Below are 22,935 nucleotides of genomic sequence, written 5' to 3'. Positions count from 1 at the left end.
AAAGCAGAATAGAGACATTTTCCAAAAGACATTTAAAAGACGTCAAGGAAGGAAGAAGAAAATTTACCTACAACGAACACTTCAGAAGGAGAGTTATGCATCGTATTACCCTTATCTTCTGGGTTTCAATTTTAAGAGGAAGAAACACCACGACAAGCATTAAACGCCCTGGGTTTCACCCTGAGTGAGCTCTTGGACAATTGTCCAGAACGGATATTTTAATTGTGAAATCCACTGAAAACTTGTTTTTAAGAAAGCCCCATACGAAACACTTGGGGAAAAGAAAATCAGTGCTAACTAACACTCAAAAAACATTTTTCAGGAAGTTTCCTGACGCTCGAGAGGCTTTTCCACTATCATTTTTATTATTAAACCTATTCTTGGAAGAATAAAAGTCTTGAGCTACCTTTTCCCTGGTGTCGTTCTCCAAGTTACTAAATAGGAAGTTTTGCAACATTAACGAAGTACACAAAATCGCTTGTTGAGCGTCCCTCAGTTTTAGCTTGATACCTTTGGAAGCAGATTAGGTGTGAAATACCTTCGATTTGAACTGAGAGAATTCCCAGGTCACGAAGCTGTTGGTTATTATTCTGAGCCAGAATTCGCAGCCGCTCCGCAGCTTCCCGAGGTATATTGAAGGTAACGCGGACACTGTTCCAAGGCTCTATCTTCTGCAGTTTCAACTTGTTGGATTCTTAAAAAGAAAAAATGGTCAGAGTCAGTGCAAAGGCGGTTTTCAGACGCCTACGATGAAATAACTTGGTAAAAAAGCACAGCTGAAAAAACTTAAACAATTATTTGTCTTTGAAAATTATCAGTGGTCAGTCTCAGGTCCAGGAGATTTCTCCAGCGCAGGCGTACGGTGACCGACACTGTCAAACCACTTCAGGTACTTTCCAAAAACTAGTAATACAGACACAACCCAACTGACAACCAACACAACAGCCAGCACAATCACGTGATAAAAATCACTCAAAAATTGAAATATCCTGTGGATAAACCACTTTGGAAAGATAAAAAAATATCTAATAAAACAGATTTAGTAAATCTGTTAGCGAACGCGACAGATGTGTGAAAAAACTGACAAGAATGAAACCCTCATTATTGAAATATTTGCTCTACAAACGCTTGTGAAACCATCTTTTTTTTTTCTTTTTTTTTTTTTTTTTTCTTAGAAGGCCAGTGCCAACAGAGTCCTAGCAGTATTTCATTAATTTCTACCATATTATTTAGTTTTTCTGAACGGGTATGTTCAATCTACTGCAAAAAACCGTTACCTGAAGTCATGCAAAACATTTAGTTGCACGTTTTCTGAAAACCTCTTCTACATATGAGTGTTTCTACACAGATCAGCTGTTTTAAAAGTAACAGGTGGGAATTAGCAAAAACGTAGGTCAGTCAGGTTGGACATATTTATCTGAAGTGATACCCAACTAAATCATCGCTACAAAATGTATTTAAGGATAATTAAAAATACCTTCCTAATACAGGTTTATAAGCTTCCAGTTTCCAGCTTTCCGTGAAGGAAGTCCCTTCAAAAACAGTAAACTTCGGTCCAAATTTTAATCAGTCAGTTCTTCCACCGTTAACATCAGATTTACTAAAAGTTTGCTAACTTTTTGACTCTGAAGAAGGCGTCATTTAAGAATTCCAATAGCTAATTTCTATTTAGGAATCTCTTGTCCTTAACTAATTCACCAAGTCCATTCTGCTGCTACGGTAATGGTGTTATTAAATTCATCCTCTTTCTACCTATAAACACGTTTTTGGCTGGAAACATGACGGGAATAGTTTTAAAACCTCCTTTTCTGGAGGTTTGAGCAGTCTCGTATATACTGATATTATTGTTCCAAAATTTTACATATAAAAATTGCATTATCAGTTTCAATATTTCTAGAGATGAGTATCTGAGTTTCTTGTTTTTCAAACACTGCATCTGCTAAGCCTAAACCAATATAACATTGGTTTTCTTTGTTTTTTTTTCAAAAACATTTTTTTCAATGTTATTCTGAATATCCTATTTTGCTCTGAATCAGCTGAAATCACTTGTCATGTTTTCAAATTAATTTGACATTGATTTTAAAAACTTGCTTTCTGCTTTCTCAGCTGAGATCTGAAGCACGTTCATTAATCCTGCCATTAATATTTATAACAAACCCAGCGTGCGGATGCCTCCGTGTAACAAAGGCAACTCCGTTCAGCTACAGATTGAATTTGCTTCCATTCCAAAATTACGCAGTTCACCTCCAGTATCAACACACATCCTTTTACACCAGGAACTATCTGTTAGTTTTATGTTCAACCATTTACAAGATACAGCTCAAAACTGCGGTATGTCTTCATAGTATTTTCATCTTATCCCAGCATTTTATCCCCCTGAGGGATAACAGCAAGGACCCCGACAACTGACACCAGACCCAACTGATGACAACTGGCCAAAATGGAAAGAACACAACAAAGCGACACGGAAATTCAGTTTGGTTATTCAGAAGTCACGGGTTATTCTCCTGAAAAGGTATTTTACATAGCAATGCAATGAACGTTTTAAAACCTAATCTAGAAAATTAGTTTCCTTTAAACACGAAGACAGGAGAAGAAAGGTGGATTCTTCGTTGTAGAGCGTGACTTCAGAGGACCACGCAGCAGAAAAGCAGCGTGCCGGCATGGCGACCTACAGTTACCAGCGAAAGCTTGGTTCACAAACTGCAGACAGGAGGAGGGAGAAAGACATGGCTTTTAGACTGCAGTTATATGACGCCATCCCAAGTGCTGTGGCCCAGTCTCCAAGGCTCTTCTGGTTATGTGTTCCTGCCACCGCAGTTAAGGCAACCCTCCTGGCTTTAATCTGTTTCTATAGCAAGCTCCACTAAGAAGAAATTAACGGCAAGAAATTAAGCCGTTAAATCTGACTGTTCAAGTAATACCAGATAAGGGGCATTGCTGGGGAAACTGGCGGTGGGGAGGGAGCACATCACTGATCCACACAGGCTGACCCACACCACCACACCGCTGCACCCCTACCAAGGGAGGGCTGGCTATCGAGATTGTACTTGTACAAGCAAGACGACGTAACCCAGCAGCTCTAAGTAATCATCGTAAGACCCTTTGCAAAGATGCTCAGACAACGGTTTTTTTCCAGACCTAGATGTGCTGGTAGAAGATATTATTGTCCCAAAAGCCTATTGTCACACGCTAGCTACACAGCTGTCCCCAGAGCTCGGCGGGCATACAGGGGTACGTGAGAGCACTCCAGGTCCCCCAGCAGAAAATAAACCAAAAATCAGGTAGGGTAGGTCAACGCAGCAGCAAAGGGGCAGTAACATCTTGAACTCGCACAGTTACTTGAGAGTGAACCTATTCTCAGATGAACTGCAGTGGTTTAAATTGGATGGGTTTGGTGGCAAAAAGCATCTCCTGGTTTCATTTTCATTTAACAGAGCAATGTGTAACGGAGGGAAATGAAAGAGGAAAAAAAAACCAACAAGTAAAACAAGGGAACTGAATACGAATGAACGAACTCACTAATGACATCAGTTTTAACCAATGAAACAACTGCAGAAATTCATATTCTGTGTTTCCAAGAAGAAAAACTCCCAAATTCACTAAGAATAACCCCCCAAAATCTTATTACAAACTAAGTAACTCGAAAACAATATAATATAAGCACCTTGATTATGTAAACAAATATTTTAAGGACAGTTGAAAAATGACAAGAAGGTACATTACCCATGTGTAAAAGGCCAGGCACATTCTCCAGTATGATATCAAGTTTCTGCTCAAAGTCTCTGTCACCTATATTTCCTTTAAAAGCTACAAAGATCGTGGAATCCTCAGGAGCAGCCTCCTGTTTCAGTTCATCTTCCTCCAGTCCTGAATCAAAATCCACCTCTGAGTCTTCCATAGCTGAGGAGTACGCGGAGGCATATGTATCTTTTAAGTTAGATAGGTCATCCAAAACCATTGTTTCCAACAATGGGAGCCTGTCAGACGTTAAGATGATGCTTGGAAGGGAAAAAAAGAATTATACTAAGTATAATAATAAGTGTGTAAAGACATTAGCAACTGCTTTCAATGGCACGTAAGATCATTGACAGAAAAACTTACCGGGTGACCCAATGCCAGGGTCTGTGAGACAAACTGTGCGACTTTGAAAACCGTGGCCATCGCAGTACCAAGCTGTTCATCCACTAGAACAAACAGAAGCGGTTTCCGGACAGAATGCTGCTGCATGTGGCTTGAGAAGTATTCCAGTTGACCTAAACAACAGTCAGGGAGAAAGGAAGGTAGAGGGGGGAAAAAATAAGAAAATCAGTTACACTCATCTCCCTATCATGCAGAGGATAAGCAAGCACCCAGTACCAGTTCTGTAGGGAAGTTATACGGCTCACAGCAATACTTCAATTATAGAAAGATAGGAACAAACACCAAATTTAGTTTTAGGGGCTGCAGATGCAATAGGCACTCCGTTGTCCGGCAAAGCAGTAGGAAAGCCATAGCATTTTTTCCAGGAGAAATTTAGCGTTTGACAAATATTTTACTCACATGCAGGGAAATCTCAGGCATACTACGTCGTCTTTCTAAAAGTTTGTAAAGATTTAGGTGTTTTCAGCTGCTTATGCACATTACAACCTGAAATTTGTTCCCCTGTGCTAGCCTGCAATGCCCCCCGTGCCCCTGTTGAGCTTGGATAAGAATGAATTCAAGTAAATCAAGTCACACACCTGATGTTTTTCACTTTACAAAACGTCTAGACTTTGCACTAAATTTTATTCGACATCATGATAGTAATCTGTTACCTGTACAGGTGTACAACCCGTGATGGAAGTTAACCCGACAACTATGGGAAACAATACCAACGTTGAGTTAAGACAGACATTTTTCCACTCCATCACCAGCCGTTCCAAGGGCTCTGGCACCGGCTCCTCCAGGCAAGAGACCTCTAGTCTCACACTCAACACTTCGCAAGTATTGCTAAAAGATTAAAACCGTCTACACCAGCAGCCGAAGCTGACGCCAAAACCGAAAAAGGGACCTGTTCCTGACCACCGCTGTCAAAACCAGACCAATTCAACAGCCAGGACCGTCACGACCTCCTAACTCCAAAGCTGGCGATACTCAGTGGAGCCCACCAAAAAGCGTTAGGACATACCCTCGAAGAGCATCCAGATGGGGGGGTGTTGGCAGAGGTTCAAGTTCCCAACACAAATTAAAACACTGAGATTAAAGGTGAGCCACAGAGATGGGCCAGAAAACAGCCTTTTTTTAATAAAAAAGATAACTACGTTAGACAAGCTTAGATTCAGCTCTACGTTGTTTGCACGCTCACATACATGAAGGAAGAATGCCAAACACCAGTATATGTTAGGGGCGGACATGCTGGGAAGCAGCTCTGAGGAGAAGGACCTGGGGGTCCTGGTAGACAGCAAATTATCCATGAGCCAGCAGTGTGCCCTTGTCGCCAAGAAGGCCAATGGCATCCTGGGCTGCATAGGGAAGACTGTGGCCAGTAGGTCCAGGGAGGTCATTCTCCCCCTCTACTCTGCACTGGTGAGGCCACAACTGGAGTACTGTGTCCAGTTCTGGGCTCCCCGGTTCAAGAGGGACAGGGAACTGCTGGAGCGAGTCCAGCGTAGGGCAACCAAGATGATTGTGGGACTGGAGCACCTCCCTTATGAGGAAAGGCTGAAAGAGCTGGGACTCTTTAGCCTGGAGAAGAGAAGGTTGAGGGGGGACCTGATTAATGTTTACAAGTACCTAAAGGGTGGGTTTAAGGAGGACGGAGCCGGGCTCTTTTCAATGGTTCCCAGCGACAGGACAAGGGGCAATGGGCACAAGCTAGAACATAGGAAGTTCCGTTCAAATACACGGAAAAACTTCTTTACAGTGAGGGTGACAGAGCACTGGAACAGGCTGCCCAGGGAGGGTGTGGAGTCCCCTTCTCTGGAGATTTTCAAGACCCGCCTGGATGCAGCCCTGAGGGATGTGCTTTAGGCAATCCTGCTCTAGCAGGGGAGTTGGACTGGATGATCTCTAGAGGTCCCTTCCAACTCTGAAGATTCCGTGATTCCGTGATACCACTCCTGAAGGGACACTATTACAAATGAAAAAAACCAAGAACCCAAAATACCCACAGTTTTGGTCAGGTCTCGACACACGCGCTTACTGTGATTTTACAACACAGGATTTCTTTTCTCCCTTGCAACCCCACACCACACTAGGCAGGGCAAATGGCATTAACGAATAATCACCTATTTTACACATAGTTACTCTCTTCACACTGCAGAACCAGGCCTTCATTCTCAAACACGACTCAAATCTCAGATTAAAACAAACCTAATTTTGTCTCACAAGCTCTTCTGCAGTCCTGCAACAGGAAGTAAGCAAAAATGTTTCCCCAGTCACCGATCTATTTCCATAGCGCTTTCATAAGTCACTTATTATTACCACAGAAATTTTAAAGATGGGGAATAAAGGCAAAAATTTAAAAAACTCATTACCAGATGAACGTGGAGACAATTAAATCTTTCTTTTCCCCCAGAGCCGCTCAGCTCTGTATCTAAATTGCGGGTTTGAGCACTTGACTAAGTCAAACTATTCAGTTGCAAGTCAGAACATGAAAATGATAACTAATAACCATTGTGAAAAGCTGTTTTAATTTGATTTTCACACACAAGTTCTTGGAGAGGGAAGTTCCTTACCAGAGCTGGCTTTACACCAGCCAGGAGAGAATTCCTGCTGCTGCTGCATTCCTACATCAGTCATTACACACTGACTTCAGGGAGAAAGGAGCTGGGAGTCCTACACAAATTATCTTTTTAACGACCAAGTAGAGTCATTCTAGGCACTGAATGAGGCAAGCAGCCTGCGAAATATCAGCACTATATTTCGAAGAAAACAACATAGAAAATTATTTATCTGAAAATCTTCAGTAAGTTTTTCGGGGAGAGAGATCTCAGCTCAATATGTCGGCTCTTCTGTGTTGAAAAAGCACAATTGCTCGGAGGGGATGTGGTGTTCCACCTGCAGCAGGAAACATGAGTACTTCTGACAAACCCTGGCACCAAAGAAACAGAAGTCTCTCTGTAAGAACACAAACATTTCCAATCTTTTTTTGAATGGAAGTGTCTGAAGCATCCATCTTCTCTGTGAATGAGCAGAAGACCCCCACACTGCTTACACCAGGGTTTTAAAGGCTTCATAAAAATGCTGCGGCTTAGACCAGACTCCACCAACCTCACCTCAAAGTGTCAAAATCTGACAGGATTTGTTGAAATTATGACTATTCATGAACATTATTAAAATACAGTTTGCTAAATCATGAAGGACCACAGGCTTTGTTTCATTTGAAAATCACAGGACTGCGGGGAAAGCTTGAATTAAGGAAAAAAAACCAAAACCAAAACCAAACCAGGATTGAGCTTTAAATCTTTCTCTCTGGCTAAGAACATGTAGCTACGGCTCCCTTTGCAATTTTATTTTTTTTTTTCCACATTATGCTCCTCAGGGATCTCTGCTACATCCATCTTCCCCCTCTCCCCCTCAAACACACGCAGCTTAGTCTGTTCCTGCATTCAAGTATAATTTATCTCAAGTATGACAGGAGGAAGTAATGATCTGCGAAATCTTCCTCTTCAGGCAGAGCACAGCACGCCGCCCATCTCCAACCAAATGAATCCCAGCTGCATCCCTCGTCCTAACAAATTCTGTAATCTCCTGGTTATAGGGTTGACTTCCATAAATCACGGGCCAGCAAGTCACCGTAATTAGCGTGTACCTTCACTCAACACTCTTCCACGTAAACACAAAAAGCCTTCAGCATAAGCACAGACAGGTAAAACTCTGCTCATTCAACAATTCCTGTAAAGTAGATGAGCTCCCAGCGGGCTATAGAGTAACTCTGATGAGCAAGAACCACCCCTGAATTGATCTGCATAACCACAGCACGTTTCAGGAACTTCAGCATTCGTGCTCTCATGGCAACACAAAAAGGTCTCCGAATATCATCCCCCCTTCCTGCCCTTGCACCCCTGTTGTTTTAAGAGTTTCCAATTCAGTATTTCCCGTTACACAATTGTTTCTAGAAACTCGGAGCAAGTCCAGTGGCTACCACGTGGCAACCATCTACCCGTGAACCTGGGCTGGGAGAGGCTACAGCAGCGTGAAAAGTATGACGCCTGTCTGCTAGAAAGTTAGTCTTATTCAGTATAGTTTAATTATTAAAAATATGTAACTGAAGTAAGAGAGATGGGGATAAATAGCCAGATAACAGACTAATAACAAAAATGCACCTGCAGTATCTCATGGGGGTCGTGGGTGGCAAGGGACAGCCCATGGAGACCAGAGTGTCCAAACTGACGGACACAGGGCACACCCCGGGCTGCTGGAGGCTGCAGCTCCCGGGTACGCTCAGCATACGGATAAAACAATTAACCGACTAAAACGTGCAAGACGGAGACTATCCAGAGGAGGAATTCACATAGGATACAGCAATGCCGCTAGATCTGGGCTGAAGGACAGCTGGGTCCCACCGCGTGCCACCGGGGACCCAGAAGGCGGTTTGTCACGCCATGCGTTGTACCCCACTGCCAGCCCCGACCGCGAAAGGCAGCCCGCACGCCAAACCCAGCGCTGTGGGACTGGGCAATGCTGAGAGAATCCCGTCCAGTCCCTGGGAGAGATGGGATTAGAGCAAAATCTGCAACAGCTGGTTGTCGCTAACTGGGGAGCAGCTGAACTCTGGAAAGCCGGCAGGCTCTGGAGTGCCAGCACCGCCAGATGGAAGTGCTGGTCTCTGGGGTTAAAAAAAAAAAAAAAAAAAAAAAACACACAAAGAAAGGGGAAAAAAAAAAAGCGCTGGTATCTTGGTATCCTCATCCCAAGATCCGCTCAACTGATCCAAACTTAAGGTTATGTCAATTTGTTTCTTAAACAGAACTTGAAACTTCTTGCGTTGCTGTCTTCTAACCATCGCAGTACACAAAGGGAATAAACCAAAACAAGGCTTTGTCTAATAACTTGTCCCAGGTTTTCTGCGACACAGGCTATTGATTTACAAGCTGTTTCTACATTTCGGGCAACTCAGAATAAACACTTTCACAACTGATGTCGCACCAGAACATGCAGCCTCTCAAAACAAATATGCAAAGAGCCCAATTAAATAAAAAGTACCAAAACCCTGCTCTATGCCCGAAAAAGTACTCTTCCAAATTACACCAGAGACTGGAAAGGGCAAGAGCAGAAGGAAGGATGGACTGACATCCTTCACTAGCAGATGGCAGAAGTTAGCACCGCGCAGGGTCCTCATCCTCACCCGGACCATTATTGAAAGCTGCAACAGGGAAGAGGAAGAAAAATCAGCCCAGAAATGAGACTACAGTCACGTCCCTTGGGGAATCCAGACCTGAGAGTGAGGAGAAAATGTCTTTAAAAGCAGTAGCAACATAATTTCTGAAGGACACGGAACGCTTCTTGCTTCTGCCTTCATTGAAAAATGCTTTTCAAGCAACTTAATAAGAAAAAAAAAAAAAAAAAAAGAAAATCAGAAAAAAAGCATGTCTTGAAAAATACATTTGAAAGTTTTCTTTTTTCCTTTGTTTTAGGTGCCAGTGAGAAAATACGTAAAGATATTTATTAAGTTTTTCAGGATGGGGACAGAGGAGCTTCAGCATTGTCAGAACGCTGTTGAGAAGATGGCTGTCCATTAATACGTAACATGTACACACATCCAACCACACAGGCATGCTTTAAAGTGTACCACCTATAAAAGCCAGAAACTCGCTGATAATAACACTGGTTTTATTGCAAATTCGTTAACAGTGTGTTATCATCCTACAAGTGTTTCAACCGTTTTGTTGCCTAGCATAGTGATCTTGGAGCTTGTTAAATCTGACTAACGAACAAACCTATACACACACAACCATTCTATGATACGAAGATTAAAATAACGTAATTGTTTTTGGCAAAATTACACAAAAAAAAGACTTTTAAACAGATTCTGGACAAGTGTCATATCGTTACACAAGAAGATTAAATAAGGCTAAGAATAGCTGTTATAATACGAAAAAACGCAAAAAAATAAACATGCAGTAAAATTTCCGCTGAAACCACTTAGCTAGGGGTAGTTCCAGTAATTTGGAACTTCAAACTTTAGCATTAAAGAGGGATAACACCACAAAAGCGTCCCAGCTGTCCTCTTTGGGAGGAAGGTCTGAGAACAGCTACAAACCCGATGGCAAATGCCCGTAACCCTCTACGGCAGCCTGAAAAGTCACCTCTGGAGACAGTCCTTCAAACACGTGAACAGGAGAGGCGAGGACCTATTAGTTGGAGAGTTAGGAGGAGAATATAGAGGAACGAGAGCTATTCAAATGCATCATATGCTTATTTTACCTACCAAAACGAATTCCACAACTTCAGTATTTTGTGGCATGGAACAGGTCTTCAGGTAATTCCAGACTGGCAAACATGGTTAAACAGCAACTCCCAAAAATGTAATCCTGAAAGAAAACCATCACGTTTCATCAGATAGCAAGTCAAAATAACAAAAATACTGCATATAACACAGTGACTACCTTGATTTTTAATATGCAGCTTTGGACCAAATCCAACTCTCTCCTTAGTAATGTAAAAAGCACTTTTTACTATATTCAAATACTAACAGCAAAAACTGAGGATCTAGGAAAATCAACCTTTCATTAGAAGCAAAAAACTGCATACTCCCTTTGGCTGGAAATAACATTATATTCTTCTAACCAGGGCAAGTTTCATCTAGAATAACGGATTTATTTAAGTCTTAAGATAAACTCTTCCAGTTTAAATTCACCTTCAGAAAAGAGAAACCGGCACAAGGAGGATGCACTTCCGCTCATCCTAAGGAGGCACCTAAACCGGCTCAGGTTAAGCTCGTTCCAGAAACACGTTACGAGCCCACAGGACCACCTCACGTGGACGTGTTTACTGCAGGTGGCCAACAAAGCGAGGGGAATCCATCCTCAGAACCTGTTCCTGTTCACGGCCTCATCAAGCTGCACTCAAACTTCTCAGGGTAATGAAAACGCAGCAGTAAAGCTAATGGCTTCAGAGACAACAAGAATACCTCCCCTCGAACCAAGATGATTTATATTAACATCCCCTTGCTGTTTTTCAAGCAGATTTTCTGCTTACATCCCAGCCTGCGCACCAGCGGGGAAGAGGACTACCCAAAACCAAACTGGGGAAGCAGAAGGGGGAAGACGACTCAGAAAGACAAAGCAGAAATCCGCTATCTTCTACCCAGGTGACAAAGTAAAATCTCTTTAAAAGCCTTAGTATTGTGCCACAGCCTTTGCACTTCTGCCAGCCCACCAACTCACAGGGAAGGAGAGTACTCACGTTAAATCAGATCATATATGCTCTGCAGCACTTTTAATAGTCATCTAACACTTTTCAATCACTGGTATCTTCTTGCATTTCTAAATAAGGGTTGTAATTCAAGCAGCAGCACAGTGCCAAGCAGGAGACCTGAGTGGCTACAAGGTAAGCAGTAACTCCGCTGTTTCCAGCTATACGCAAACCTGCCTCAGTCCCAGGACCCGACACCAAGCTGACAAGCAAAACCAAAATCCAGAGTAAGAAATTTTAACATTGTTTATCAAGCGTAAGCCAAAACTAAAAAAGCTTTCCATGTTCTATAGCAGATACTGCATTAGTTCTAGTTTTTCCCTCTTTTCATGAAAGGATGCTCCCCTGAGTATTTGAGACAGCCTAAAATTAAGTCATGTAAACAAACTGGCTGGTTATCTAAACAGCCGTGCCAAGAGTTCACGTGAAAGGACAGTCCTCACTCGCCCAGTAAAAGCTGTTTTTAAGAAGGCCTCAAAACCAACGGAGTCAGCACCCATTCAAACCCTCTGGGCCTCGGCAGGGCAGGGCTCTTGGCTAACGGTGGTGAACCGAAGGGGAAATCATCTGAACTCCTTGGTGCAAGGAACTGAGAGGCTTTTTGTTCCTCCAATTCTCCCTCACCACAGGTCTGCGGACACCCAGCTCCTCCAGAGACGAGAGGACCGGGAAAGACGGGCTCCAGAGTAAGAAACTGAGCATGGTCAGCCTGAGCTACGGGAAGAGGAGCAATCAATCGCTGCTGCCTCCATTCCCGTTGTACGCGTGAGATGATACCAAATTTGGTTAAGGAAAATAACTAATCAACCTTGGCTCATTAACTCCAACTTTCATTACAATAAGTTATCCAATAGAGAGCCTGGAAATGCCTGGAGACTGAATGTGTAGCTTAGCAAGGAATCCATAGAAACAGCCCCGTGAAAAGCGTTCCATCTAGAGAAAGAGTTTTGTTTAGAGCTTACGGTTTCCCAAATGTCAAGAAAACAAAACACGTCAGTCTACAGGAAGGCAGGCTTCATTCACTCATTCTGATATGGAACTACTCACCGCTGTTCATACCGCTCTGCTGCACTCCCATAGCCCTCAAGCGTGAAACTCCTAAACCCAAGTGTTTCTGACAAGGAGAAAATTACAGCTTGTTATACGGCATATGACCTTCTGCAGGGATATCTTGATGTATTTCAATAGCAGCTGTGTTATCAGTGTGTTAAAGTTTCATAAAGTTTGTTGAAACCCCACAACTAATGCCAAGCTGCAACGGACACGGCTCAACTGAGCCATTAATTTTTATTTCAACAGAATTTGAGGGATGAGATCATCAGGGCTGCTTTATGATAACTCCAGAATGAGTTTTAACTGCAGGTAAGTTAGCCACGGAGAAGTTCCCACTTTTGGTAGCTGAGATACCAACACAAGGCGCTGCCAGTCTTCTCCCTAAGTCACAAGTTATCTCGGAATCAGCAATTTTCTCGGAAGCTGCCATCTACACAGTGTAATATTTGATCAGTCAATTCCCATTAGCTGAACTATTAATTTCACACGTTAAGGATATTTCCATTTGGAAGAAATACACCACAGCCCGTAACAGACGAATACTGTAACAGAGCTTTGCAGTATGTAACTTTTCACAAAGATCCATCGATGCAACCAGCAAACAAGTAAAATGAGATGCTATTTAAAATCAGATGCACCTTGACAAGAAACTATATTTTATCTTGCTTTCCAAAGGCTATGAAAAAACTCCTTTTCAAGTAGCAATCTACTAATTGCTTGTGTTGCGACAAGCTTTTTACTTAAAGTTGAATTTAACCGCTACCAGACCTTTCTGGGCTGACATGCCCCACAAGGACTCCTTTATCACCAAATTCTCACTGAGCTTCTTAAGTGTCGATATAACCAGTGCAGGTATTCTTGTGATTACCTGTCCTGAACTAAGGTCTCCCTGAAAACCGCACCTCTTGCTTACTGCAACATTCTTCCTTCTTGCATGTAATACAAGTCGAGGAAATTTCACTAAGTTTTTAAAATTCTGAAATGTTATAAAGCATGAAGAAAAGATTTAAGCTAAAACAATAATAAAGACACTGTTCTACCTGACCAAAAAATATCTTCGTATAACAGAAGCAGGTACAGCTTCTGTTAAAATCAAGATTGTTCTGAGAGTTTCCTGTTCGTATAAAAGCTCACAGGATATTTTGTGCTACTCTGGGCTTTTGGAAGAACCAAATTTCAAAAGCGTTATTTATTGTCGCTATTAAGAGCCACGTTAATCACTGGTCAGCCTTGCACCTTCTGGTAAAACTAGGGCACAACACAACCAGACAGCAATGCCTTCTTGCAGGGATGGGAAAAGCCCCCCCCAAATCCCTTAGAAGGAACACTGTCCCCTGCTGCAACCAAAAGCTGAGACACTATTTCTTGTCCAGTATTATTCTTAACTGAGCCTCACTAAAAAATAAAACAGCGTTTTTGCCTTGGGAGGTTCAGCTCCTCCAGCCGCAATCCCAGGGGCGCAACTGCTCCCTGCTCGCCTCCGCTGGGAGAGACCCATAAGAACTGCCACTATGAGCCTCCTGTCTCATCTCTCACCTGCTTCTCACTCACTGCCGGAAAAAAACCGGGCGTTAGAGATGCCAAAACTTCCAGCTTACCAGGAAGCAAGGCAGAAATAATTCTTCGCCTTTTCCTTGCCTCATGCAGGGAGGAGGGAGGCTGGCGAGAGCGTGCCTGCACACATGCACACAGAACACGGCGGCTCACATCTCGTTCAGTCGAAGTACTGCCCAGGAACCACGATGAGAAATGTAACCTCATACCAGCTGCGCAGTCTTGGTTAAGTCATTTGATTTTTTAAAGAGTAAAAATAAAAATGAATGCATAGGGCACGGAGAATTTAATAGCATGCATCTGTTGGTAGGAATAACTAGATCATTCCCTTCCATACATCAAATCTAAGCAGGCTCCCACATATCCAACTCAGTATAAGCAACTTCCAGTCCCAAATTATCGCTTTACATGAAGACAAATGAATTAGACAAGGCATCATTCATCTCCTGTACTATTCAATTTTCATACAAATCCGATTCAGGCCCCGGCGCAGGGCTATGCTTCAAGACTACTCATTCCAGCGGGAGAAGCGGGCAGTGTTCCTCCTGGTTCCAAAAAGATGACAGCTCTCAGGAGCGGAGGAGTCCCCTGCGCGCCCCCCCCTCCACCCCAGCTCCCAGACCAGCTACACTGCGACATGCACTGGTCACCTTTCTTTTTTCACAAAGACATAAAGAAGGGCTATTTTCTGTGACACAACCTCAAGGCCGCAATATATACATGATAGAATTCACTTCTTGTTTCTATTTTTAATGACAATAGCAGTTTTTGATGTGCTACTCAGGGCGCAGGTGGGGTGCTGTTAATAGCATCAGCTAATGCCAGGGGACACACTGAATGCAAAGTGACCCCCAATGGACTGAGAAAAATCCCAGGCTCCTGGACCTCAGGAAAACTTCCACTGTATCCCTCTGTGTAATCCAAAGCGTAGATGAAATTTCAACTCCAGCAGCATCACTGAAAAGACTTTTTTTCTTCCTTCTAGTTAGTCAGGACACTAGAAAATCTTGAGTTTCATACACTGTCTTGAGACAAACCTTCAGCTATTGATGTGTCCAAACTAAGGAGCACATGGACTATGTATCTGAGATGCTCAGTTATCTGCAATGGGCAGTTCGGGCTGAAGAACATCACTGATCCCCTCGGGAGGGGAGAGTAGAGCATGTGGCGGTGTCAAGACAAAATACAAAATATCCATGGCTTCAGTAAAGCAAAGGTGAGTTGGTCATCCAGCCAGCAGATGGAAAATCGCTCACCTGGAGTTGGACAATGCATCTTCCCTGCCTCGTGTCCGTGTCACCTAGGATGATTTCTCCTTCCGCTTCTGCCTCTTAACTTTTCCCAACCCTTTGTGTTGTCTCCCATTACTTCTGCTCCAGCCCAGCCTAAGGAACAAGTCGACACTTGGACCCGGTTTTTGCAACACACGGGGTTAAGTCTCGCTGTTCAATGGTCTCCACGTTCTGCTCACTGTATTCACTCCACGCCACAGTGGTTGTGTTTCTCAATAGCGACCACATGATTTTGAAACGGACACCACCATCACGCCTTCTGCCCTTCAGAGGTACACTAGTGACCTACAAAATTTCAATATTCCCAACGCAATCAAACTGTTACAGCCACGTTAACTCTTCGATATCTTCAGTAGCAAGCTCTCTGCCACTGCAAAGCTATTGAATTCAGTATGTCTGTGTAACTCAGTTGTAACTCCAGGTTCCACCCAAAAGAATCAACATGGTATTAGAAAATAAAAATACACTGTAAATCTGCTTAATGGTTTAGTTATCAGTTTGAAATATTTAACATCTACTACAAAGGCATGCAATCTGTGACAGCATCATAAACTGAAACAGAAGAAAGAGTGGCACCGCGATTGTTCGGTCGAATTTACCTCTACATCCCTGTATTTTCAAGGATTTAAGCCACTAAAAAAAAGAAAGTACTAACACTTAGTTTAGAGAAGCATGGGGGGGGGTGTGCGGATTTCTCAGGTTTCCCCACACACAATTGTTTTTTATTTTAAGGAAACAGCTATTTTTTTACCAGAATAGTGTAAAATTACTGCATTGGTTGGAAACCTGTTGTAAACAACTCCTGCCTGCAAGTCCTATAGAAGAACAGGTTTTCCGGACAGAATGGCTGGAGAGCGCTGGGAGTTCTTCCAGCCCAAATCCAAAGCCTAATGGAATATCCTTCTGTAGGTTTAAAATATTAAGAAATGTCATTTCTCGATAGAAGATCAGGTCTGTGTGCAGCCTCCCCCCGTTTTGATTTTCTTTTTTCTCTCAGGAGAGTGAGGACAGTGTTACTGTGAAAAACGTCCCGGCAAAGCCGGCCACCTTCCAAAGGAAGCTGCAAGGCTCAGTGAACATTTGAAGAGCGTATGAATTTCTCGCAAACACCTGATGCCTTGCTGCAGGTAGTGCATTTAGTCTGGCAGACCTGGCCATTTTGGATACATGTCTTGACACCTTTGTTTCCCTCTCTCTCTTCTGTGTACAGAAGCTGGGAATGCTTGCTGTAACTGGAAAAGAGCCGCTAAATCAAAGACTTGCGGTTATTACACACGGTGACCTTCTTTGAAAACGCCAAATTTGTTCTCTGTCACCGTTTTCTCCTACATGAAAAACTGAAAGATGCTTTAGCTACATAAAGAACCAGCCAGAAAGACTACAGTGCACGGTAATTATAAATACCAACAAGAGGCACTGTCTTTCCTCGAATAAAATTGGAATGAGAAAGGTTTTACTATATTTTTCAGTTTGGGGAATGAGCACAAGCGTGAGTGTCCGGAAGCTGAGGGGTCGTGAAGACACAAAGCTCATAAAGCTCCAATTTGGGACCAGCCTTCAGAGCCGACAGAAGAGCTCTCTGCTTCCCATGCCCCAAAGAAGTCAGAGGGACTCGGAACCCGGAGTTTTCTGAGACCTTTTGAGAGTAGATGAAATTCGGAGAAAGGGAGAAATCCAGCCGAAGGGATAAGTTAAGAAGCCCTTCTCTATTCTAAAGAGTTACCGAGGAATTCAAACAAAAGATCGGGTTCAACGAAACGTCAGCGCATCCTCGCTGACATCTCACAAAGACGTCAACGCCCGCGGGGGCTCGGGGCCGGGGAACCGGGATCAGAAGCGGCCTCCCGGGCGGCGGAGCGGCTCCGGGGCTGACAGCACCCGCCCGCCCGGGGCGCGCCTCACGGCCACCTCCCCGGGGAGCGCCGGCCCCCCCGGCGCGGCCCAGCGCCCGCTCTCCCGGCGGGGGCTCAGCCTCGGGCCGCCCCCCGGGGCTGAGCTCAGGCTTTGACCGGCTACGGCGAACGGCTGCGATCGGAGCGGCGGGAGGAACGGGGCCGGCTCCGGCCCGGCGGGGCAGGCAGCAGGCCGCGCCCGAGCGGGCTCACCCGGCGCCGGCGCCCAGGCCGCGGCTCCCCGCAGAACGCCGAGAAGCCCTGCGGCGCCCGGTGCCCCGCCGCCTGCGCGGCCCGGCCCGCCGAGGCGTTCCGCCGCCGGCGGGCCGGGCCCACGCACCGCTTCGCGCCCCGCCAGGCCCCACCGCCCCTTCCCGCCGCGCCACGGGCCCGGCCTGCTCCGCTCCCGGCCCGGCCCCGACCCCGCTTCCGCCCCGCCACCCCTGTCACGCCCGCCGCTGCGTCCCCGCGCCCCCGCGGGCGGCGGAGAGGCCCTGCCGAGGGCCCGCCCCGCCCTCACCTGGCGCTGCCGCCGCTGGTGGCGGCCGCGGTGGCGCCGCCGCCGCCGCTGCCACCGCCGCCTCCTCCTCCTCCGCCGCCGCCGCCGCCGCCGCGCCCGCGCCGCGAGCGCGCGCAGGAGGGCGGGGGCCGCCGGGGCGGGCGGGGGCGCGCGCGGGTCCGGCGGGGGCGGGGTGGGCGGGGGGGGGGGGTCGCGCGCGGCGCGGGGACGCCCAGGACAGGCAGCGCGGCCGCTCCACCTCCCGCCGCCGCCGCCCCACGTGACCCGGCCCGCCCCGCGCGCGCCTGCGCCCGAGCGCGCGGAGCCGGCGGGGAAGGGGGGGGAGGTGAGGGCGCGGAGCCGGTACGTGGGCGGGCGGAGCGCGGCGGGACCCCCCGGGCACCGGCACCAACACAACCCCCCCCGCCCCCGGGGGACCCCGCTCGGCTCCTCCGCCCTCCCTGGCTGCGGGGGAGCGGCCGCCTCCCCGGGGGTTCCCGCACACTCACCCCGCCCCCCCCCCCCACCCCCACCGCGGGCCGTGGGAGCCTCCGTGGCGGGGGGAGCGCGGCCGGGGGGGGGTCGGGGGCTGCCGGGGCATCGCCTCGCGTGGGGCCGGCGGCGAGCGGGCGTGCTGGACCGGAACAAAACGTGTTTCCTGACAAGGTTTAAGAAAAAAAGATAATAATTAAGGCCTTTATAGAAAATTACGAGGAAACAAGGTTTTTCATTCAGAAATATTTTGATTCAGAGGAGCTTTTCACCTGAAGATTTTGGGCTTTATAAATATCGATGGATGTTACTTAGTCTCGCTGCTGGGGAGATGGGAAGGAAGCCGGGGAGTGGTGTGATAGGGACTGGGCAATGCTGAATTTTAATTAAAAGCCTGATGCTTTTTAATATTAAAAGCTAACGAGCAGGCCCGCGCTCCCCGGCGGGTCATGGTCGCTCCCCAGCACCTGGGGGCTTCGCAGCGGAGTCCCGCGGAGCGGCTGCGGGACACCCAGCCCTCCGGTGTGCCCCTTCCCGCAGACCTTAACCATCAGAATAACTCTTATCCCGCAAACCTTATCTGTGAGAAATGAGAAATTGATATAAAAAGGCGGCGGCGCCGCAGAAACGTGGTGATTTTGCTCCTGCCGGCCGTTGCTTGCAGCAGAAAGCTCCGACCCGGCGGCGGTAAAGGAAAGAAACACGTGGCAATTACTATTTCAGGCTAGTGAAATAATCAAAACTCCTTTGTGGGGAAAAATAAAGACTTTGCTCCGGCAAGAATGAGTCTGATTAACATTAGTGACTGGAGTAGAGGGGCCGAGCCGCTGCGCGTGGATGGCTGCGGGATAAACGACAGGAAAAGAGGAAAACGGCTTTTTATTTTGCAAAACCTCTTTAAAATGCGGTTAAATCCCACATCTCATCTGATGCTATAGCTTGCGACACAGACAAATCTCCTTTTTTAAATGGAGATATAAATGCATTCCATTAAAAAAAGACCAAAACAAAACAAAACAATGACCATCGTGGTTAGTATGTGCCTTATGTTAATAATTATTGGTGGTGCGTGGAGAGCTGCGAGCAGAGCGCTCGTTTCCTTCGTGTTTGCAGCTCCACAGCTCCCTGCCGGCAGCTGGCCATTAATTCCTCGCTAAAGGATTCTTCTGCTCACGCCTTTTTCTCTTCTCTGGTTTCAGGGGTAGGGACCCCCCCTCCAGCCCCTGCCGGTGTGCCAATCCTCCCCCACCAGTCCCCCGGGAGACCCCCCCGGGGTGTCGGGAGAGGAGCGGGGTGTCCCTCATGGGGTGGTGACCAGCAGCACTCACCGCATCCGTCCGCGTGTCCCTCGGGGAGTTCCTGTTGGCGTCAGCGTGGAGGTTCCCCGACTTGTCCTCACGCTTTCCTCTGCTTCAGGCAGCGCGTCTTAACCCGCCTGCATTTAATTTCTTCCTCCTCCAGCCCGACTGTCCCCCAAAGGCTCACGTGTGTCCCGCTCCGGCGCAGCTACGCCAGGGTGCTGCTCCCAAAACGTCCCCGTGTTTGCCACCGACGCCGCTGTGTTTGTCTTGCAAGGTTGTCCTTCAGGGTTTTTGGCTTGCTTGCGTTTGTACGTATGTTGCGTGAAAAGGGACAAAGCGGTTTTGGCAGAAGATAACCCCCCTTGCGTTCTGACACTCCTCACCCAGGTGGGAGGCCGGGTGCGGCTGGGTTTAAATTCTGAGTGATGCCCAATTCGCCACCATCAGTCCAGTCGCGTTTAATATGTATTAAACTGTTACGGTTTGGATACGCTAACAGTGGACTGCACCTTCAGTCTAGTCGTGCTCCTGAACTAGCACGGCCTCTCTCGAGTCTTTGGTCACGTTCAGCGAGAAACCGAAACGACCGGCTACTTAAACAGTGCAGTTTATTTAAACAACAGATATAGAGGTTCTTAGGATTGCCGGTGATAAATACGCTGTCTGCAAAGCACGTGCAAATAAAGGTGGTGTTAAGCACACAAAACACGCGACAAAGTTATAAACAATACAGCCTGGCTATAAATGCAGGAGAGAGATTCTCTAGAGAGATTTCTAAGTTCCCCGAGGACACACTCGGTATATTCTGAGTCTTACCCAAAGGCGTCCCTATGGGGGGAAGAAAGGCCCAGCCCGTCGACTGGTCCCGGACGTCACTGATGGAGTTCTCCTTGACTGGTTCGTGATGGTGTCTTCCCCGATATCCCCCCTCTCTCGGGCTATTTTTATACTATTTTTTTATCTTCAACGTGGAGTTTGAGTGACTTTAGTCATTAATACTTTTACTTTTGTTGGGAAAAAGCGGAACTGGCACAAACTCCGCGTGGTTAAAATGAATCCCCATTCTCTCCAAATAGCTTTTTCATTAAAAAAAAAAAGGGAAGGTAGAGCTGAAGGGACACCAGGGTGACAGGACACGACCGAGGACCCTCCTGGGGCATCTCTGCTGAAGACGGGCGGCTGGAGGGACCTGAAGTGGGTTTGCCACCCTGCGTATTGTGGCTAGCGCAGGGCATGTGGCTCGCTGGCCACCAACGCGTGCAGCAGGGGACCGACAGGAGCTGGCAGTGGTGAGAAGGGACTAAGGTGACGCGGAGACTGCAAGGAGAGGGAACCTGGGACGGCTCACGGGCTCCCGCCCTGGCGTCTGCGCCCCCCGCGTGTCGCCGCAGCGAGGTGCACCACAGGCAGGTCTCCAGAGCCCGGGTTCTCACAGCCTGCATCCACCATGTGCAGCCTGAGCCTTTCTACACCTCACCTGGCTTCTGTACACACCGTAACCAAGACGGGAGATATTTTTGGGGGGCTAGATCTGTCCCGTCATTCTGTGTTTGTGGAGCCCCTCCATGAGCAGACCCACATTTTGGTTTTGATTTAAACTGGAAGAGGGGAGATTTAGACAAGATATCAGGAAGAAATTCTTTGCTGTGAGGGTGGTGAGCCCCTGGCCCAGGTTGCCCAGAGAAGCTGTGTCTGCCCCATCCCTGGAGGGGTTCAAGGCCAGGTTGGACGGGGCTTGGAGCAACCTGGGCTGGTGGGTGGTGTCCCTGCCCAGGGCAGGGGGGTGGAACGAGGTGGCCTTTAAGGTCCCTTCCAACCCAAACCATTCTGTGATTCTACGATTCCGAAGCTTTGCTGCAAACCAAATGACACATACTAATATAACGTCGCCTGCAGAGCGACACGGTGAAGGAGGAGGGCAACGTACAGCACACAGAGACGACTGAGTTTGAGCCGCCTCGGCGTCCGCAAGCAGAACAGAGAAACGCATTTGAGATTAGGACACTCAAAATGGTGGTTATATTTACACACATTTTCATACGACAGTATTTTCAAAGGAAAGATATTATACAGAAAAAGTAGTAGACTCGTGAGCAGCTTTACATTTTTCCGAACATAAATATTATACAATGACTTGAACAAAATAATTTCTCCTCTAATACCGGTATGATGCTCACTTAGAGAGAAAGAAGGGAGAAGACCCGTTGGCATTGCAGTCACAACCACTTCTGGTCTGGGATGCTGTTAAACTGGGAGCGTGGGGAGGAGGAGAGAGGTGGGCAACTGGCTCCAGAGGTGACTGATGGGGGTACACGGGCACCTTCCTCTCCTCGGCCCCATGGAGGTGGAGGGGTGGGGGCCGCTGGGGGGGGAGCCCCGGCCGTGCTGGGGACAGTCCCAGTGCGTGGAGGCTCACGGCGGCCAAGTAGCTGCTGTTGAACGGGATAGTCCCCGCGGGCAGCAGGGTCAGCTCTGCTGGGACAATCTGCTTCTAACGATGCTGGGGCCACTGGGTTTTGTTGCTCGAGGGCTCCTGCTCCACAGGCTCTGCTGCCCTCCGCACGGATGTGTCTCGTTCTAGGACAGTGTCCTGCCTCTCCGAAACCAGCTCTGCCGGTTGGGGGTCTCCTTTCCCTGGCCAGCGTGCAGATGTCCATGAGTGGAGTATGGAAGATCTTTCCAAAACCGCTGTGATGAAAACACCTGGGTGCTATGGGAGCTCTTCCCGCTCCACCTCATTCTTTGCAAATCCTTCTAAAATCTGCAGTGTTTGCGATGTGTTCGTGGAAGAGACGCAGGCTTCGCCTCGCGGTGTTTACAGAGGCCTGGCTCCCCTTTCTCGCCAACCCGTCGGTGTTTGGGACCGGCCCATGGAAGGCCGTGGAGTGTGTGCAGCGGGTGGAGGGAAGCTCTGAGATGGTCCCACCAGGAGGGACCCAGCTGCCACCGGGAGGGTCCAGCTTTTGGACTGTCCGCCCAGCTGAGGGACACCCCCGGAGAGATGCTGGCAGAGCTGTAGGACACCGGTCATCATCCCTGGAGCTGGGAACCTGAACCTGCTGCTCCGGCTCTGGCAGCAGTGGCTGCTCTCTGCCCTCACCCGCCCCGGCAGCCCCGGTCTCCGGAGGCACGGAGAGGGGCACAGACCGGAGCTGCCGGCTGGAGCACAGGAACACCCACGGCCGCTGGTCTGACACCGTGCTGGGGGCAGCAGGGGACCCCGGCCCCTCCTGCGCTGCACTGGCAGCGTGGCTCCGACCACCCCAACAGCCCCACCAGCGTCGGTCCCCATCCAGACCAGCGGGGCCACGGCAGGCTCTGGCCCCTCTCGGCGGCCAGGCACTGAAGGGAACAGTCATGGGGACAAAATGGCACAGCTGAGGTGCTGGAGCACCCTTGTCCCCACGGCTGAGGATGGCGGTGCTGACTTCTGCCGCGTCCCCCCCATCAGGCCTCTATCCGCAGCCACCAGT

At 47.7% G+C, this 22,935-nt stretch overlaps 1 protein-coding gene across 10 annotated transcripts in view; it reads right to left on the bottom strand.

Moving 5' to 3' along the window:
* Nucleotides 1-17,824, bottom strand: part of NCOA6 (nuclear receptor coactivator 6) — a 50,971-nt gene extending 33,147 nt beyond the window's left edge. For 9 of the 10 annotated variants that reach the window (XM_054218070.1, XM_054218073.1, XM_054218063.1 and 6 more), the window contains exons 1-5: nt 17,691-17,824; nt 10,394-10,496; nt 4,105-4,256; nt 3,727-4,001; nt 539-694 (exon numbers count right to left, since the gene is read on the bottom strand). In XM_054218070.1, coding sequence (XP_054074045.1) covers nt 539-694; nt 3,727-4,001; nt 4,105-4,184 — 511 coding nt within the window. In that variant the 5' untranslated portion in view covers nt 4,185-4,256; nt 10,394-10,496; nt 17,691-17,824. Of the gene's footprint in view, nt 1-538; nt 695-3,726; nt 4,002-4,104; nt 4,257-9,310; nt 9,401-10,393; nt 10,497-17,690 lie in introns of all 10 variants that reach the window. The other variant, XM_054218064.1, reaches the window with a different exon arrangement.
* Nucleotides 17,825-22,935: the final 5,111 nt, after the last annotated feature.

This window comes from Rissa tridactyla, chromosome 12 (genome assembly GCF_028500815.1).
Source record: "Rissa tridactyla isolate bRisTri1 chromosome 12, bRisTri1.patW.cur.20221130, whole genome shotgun sequence".
NCBI classification, from domain to species: Eukaryota; Metazoa; Chordata; class Aves; order Charadriiformes; family Laridae; genus Rissa; species Rissa tridactyla.
This window is presented reverse-complemented; position numbering and strand designations above follow the sequence as displayed.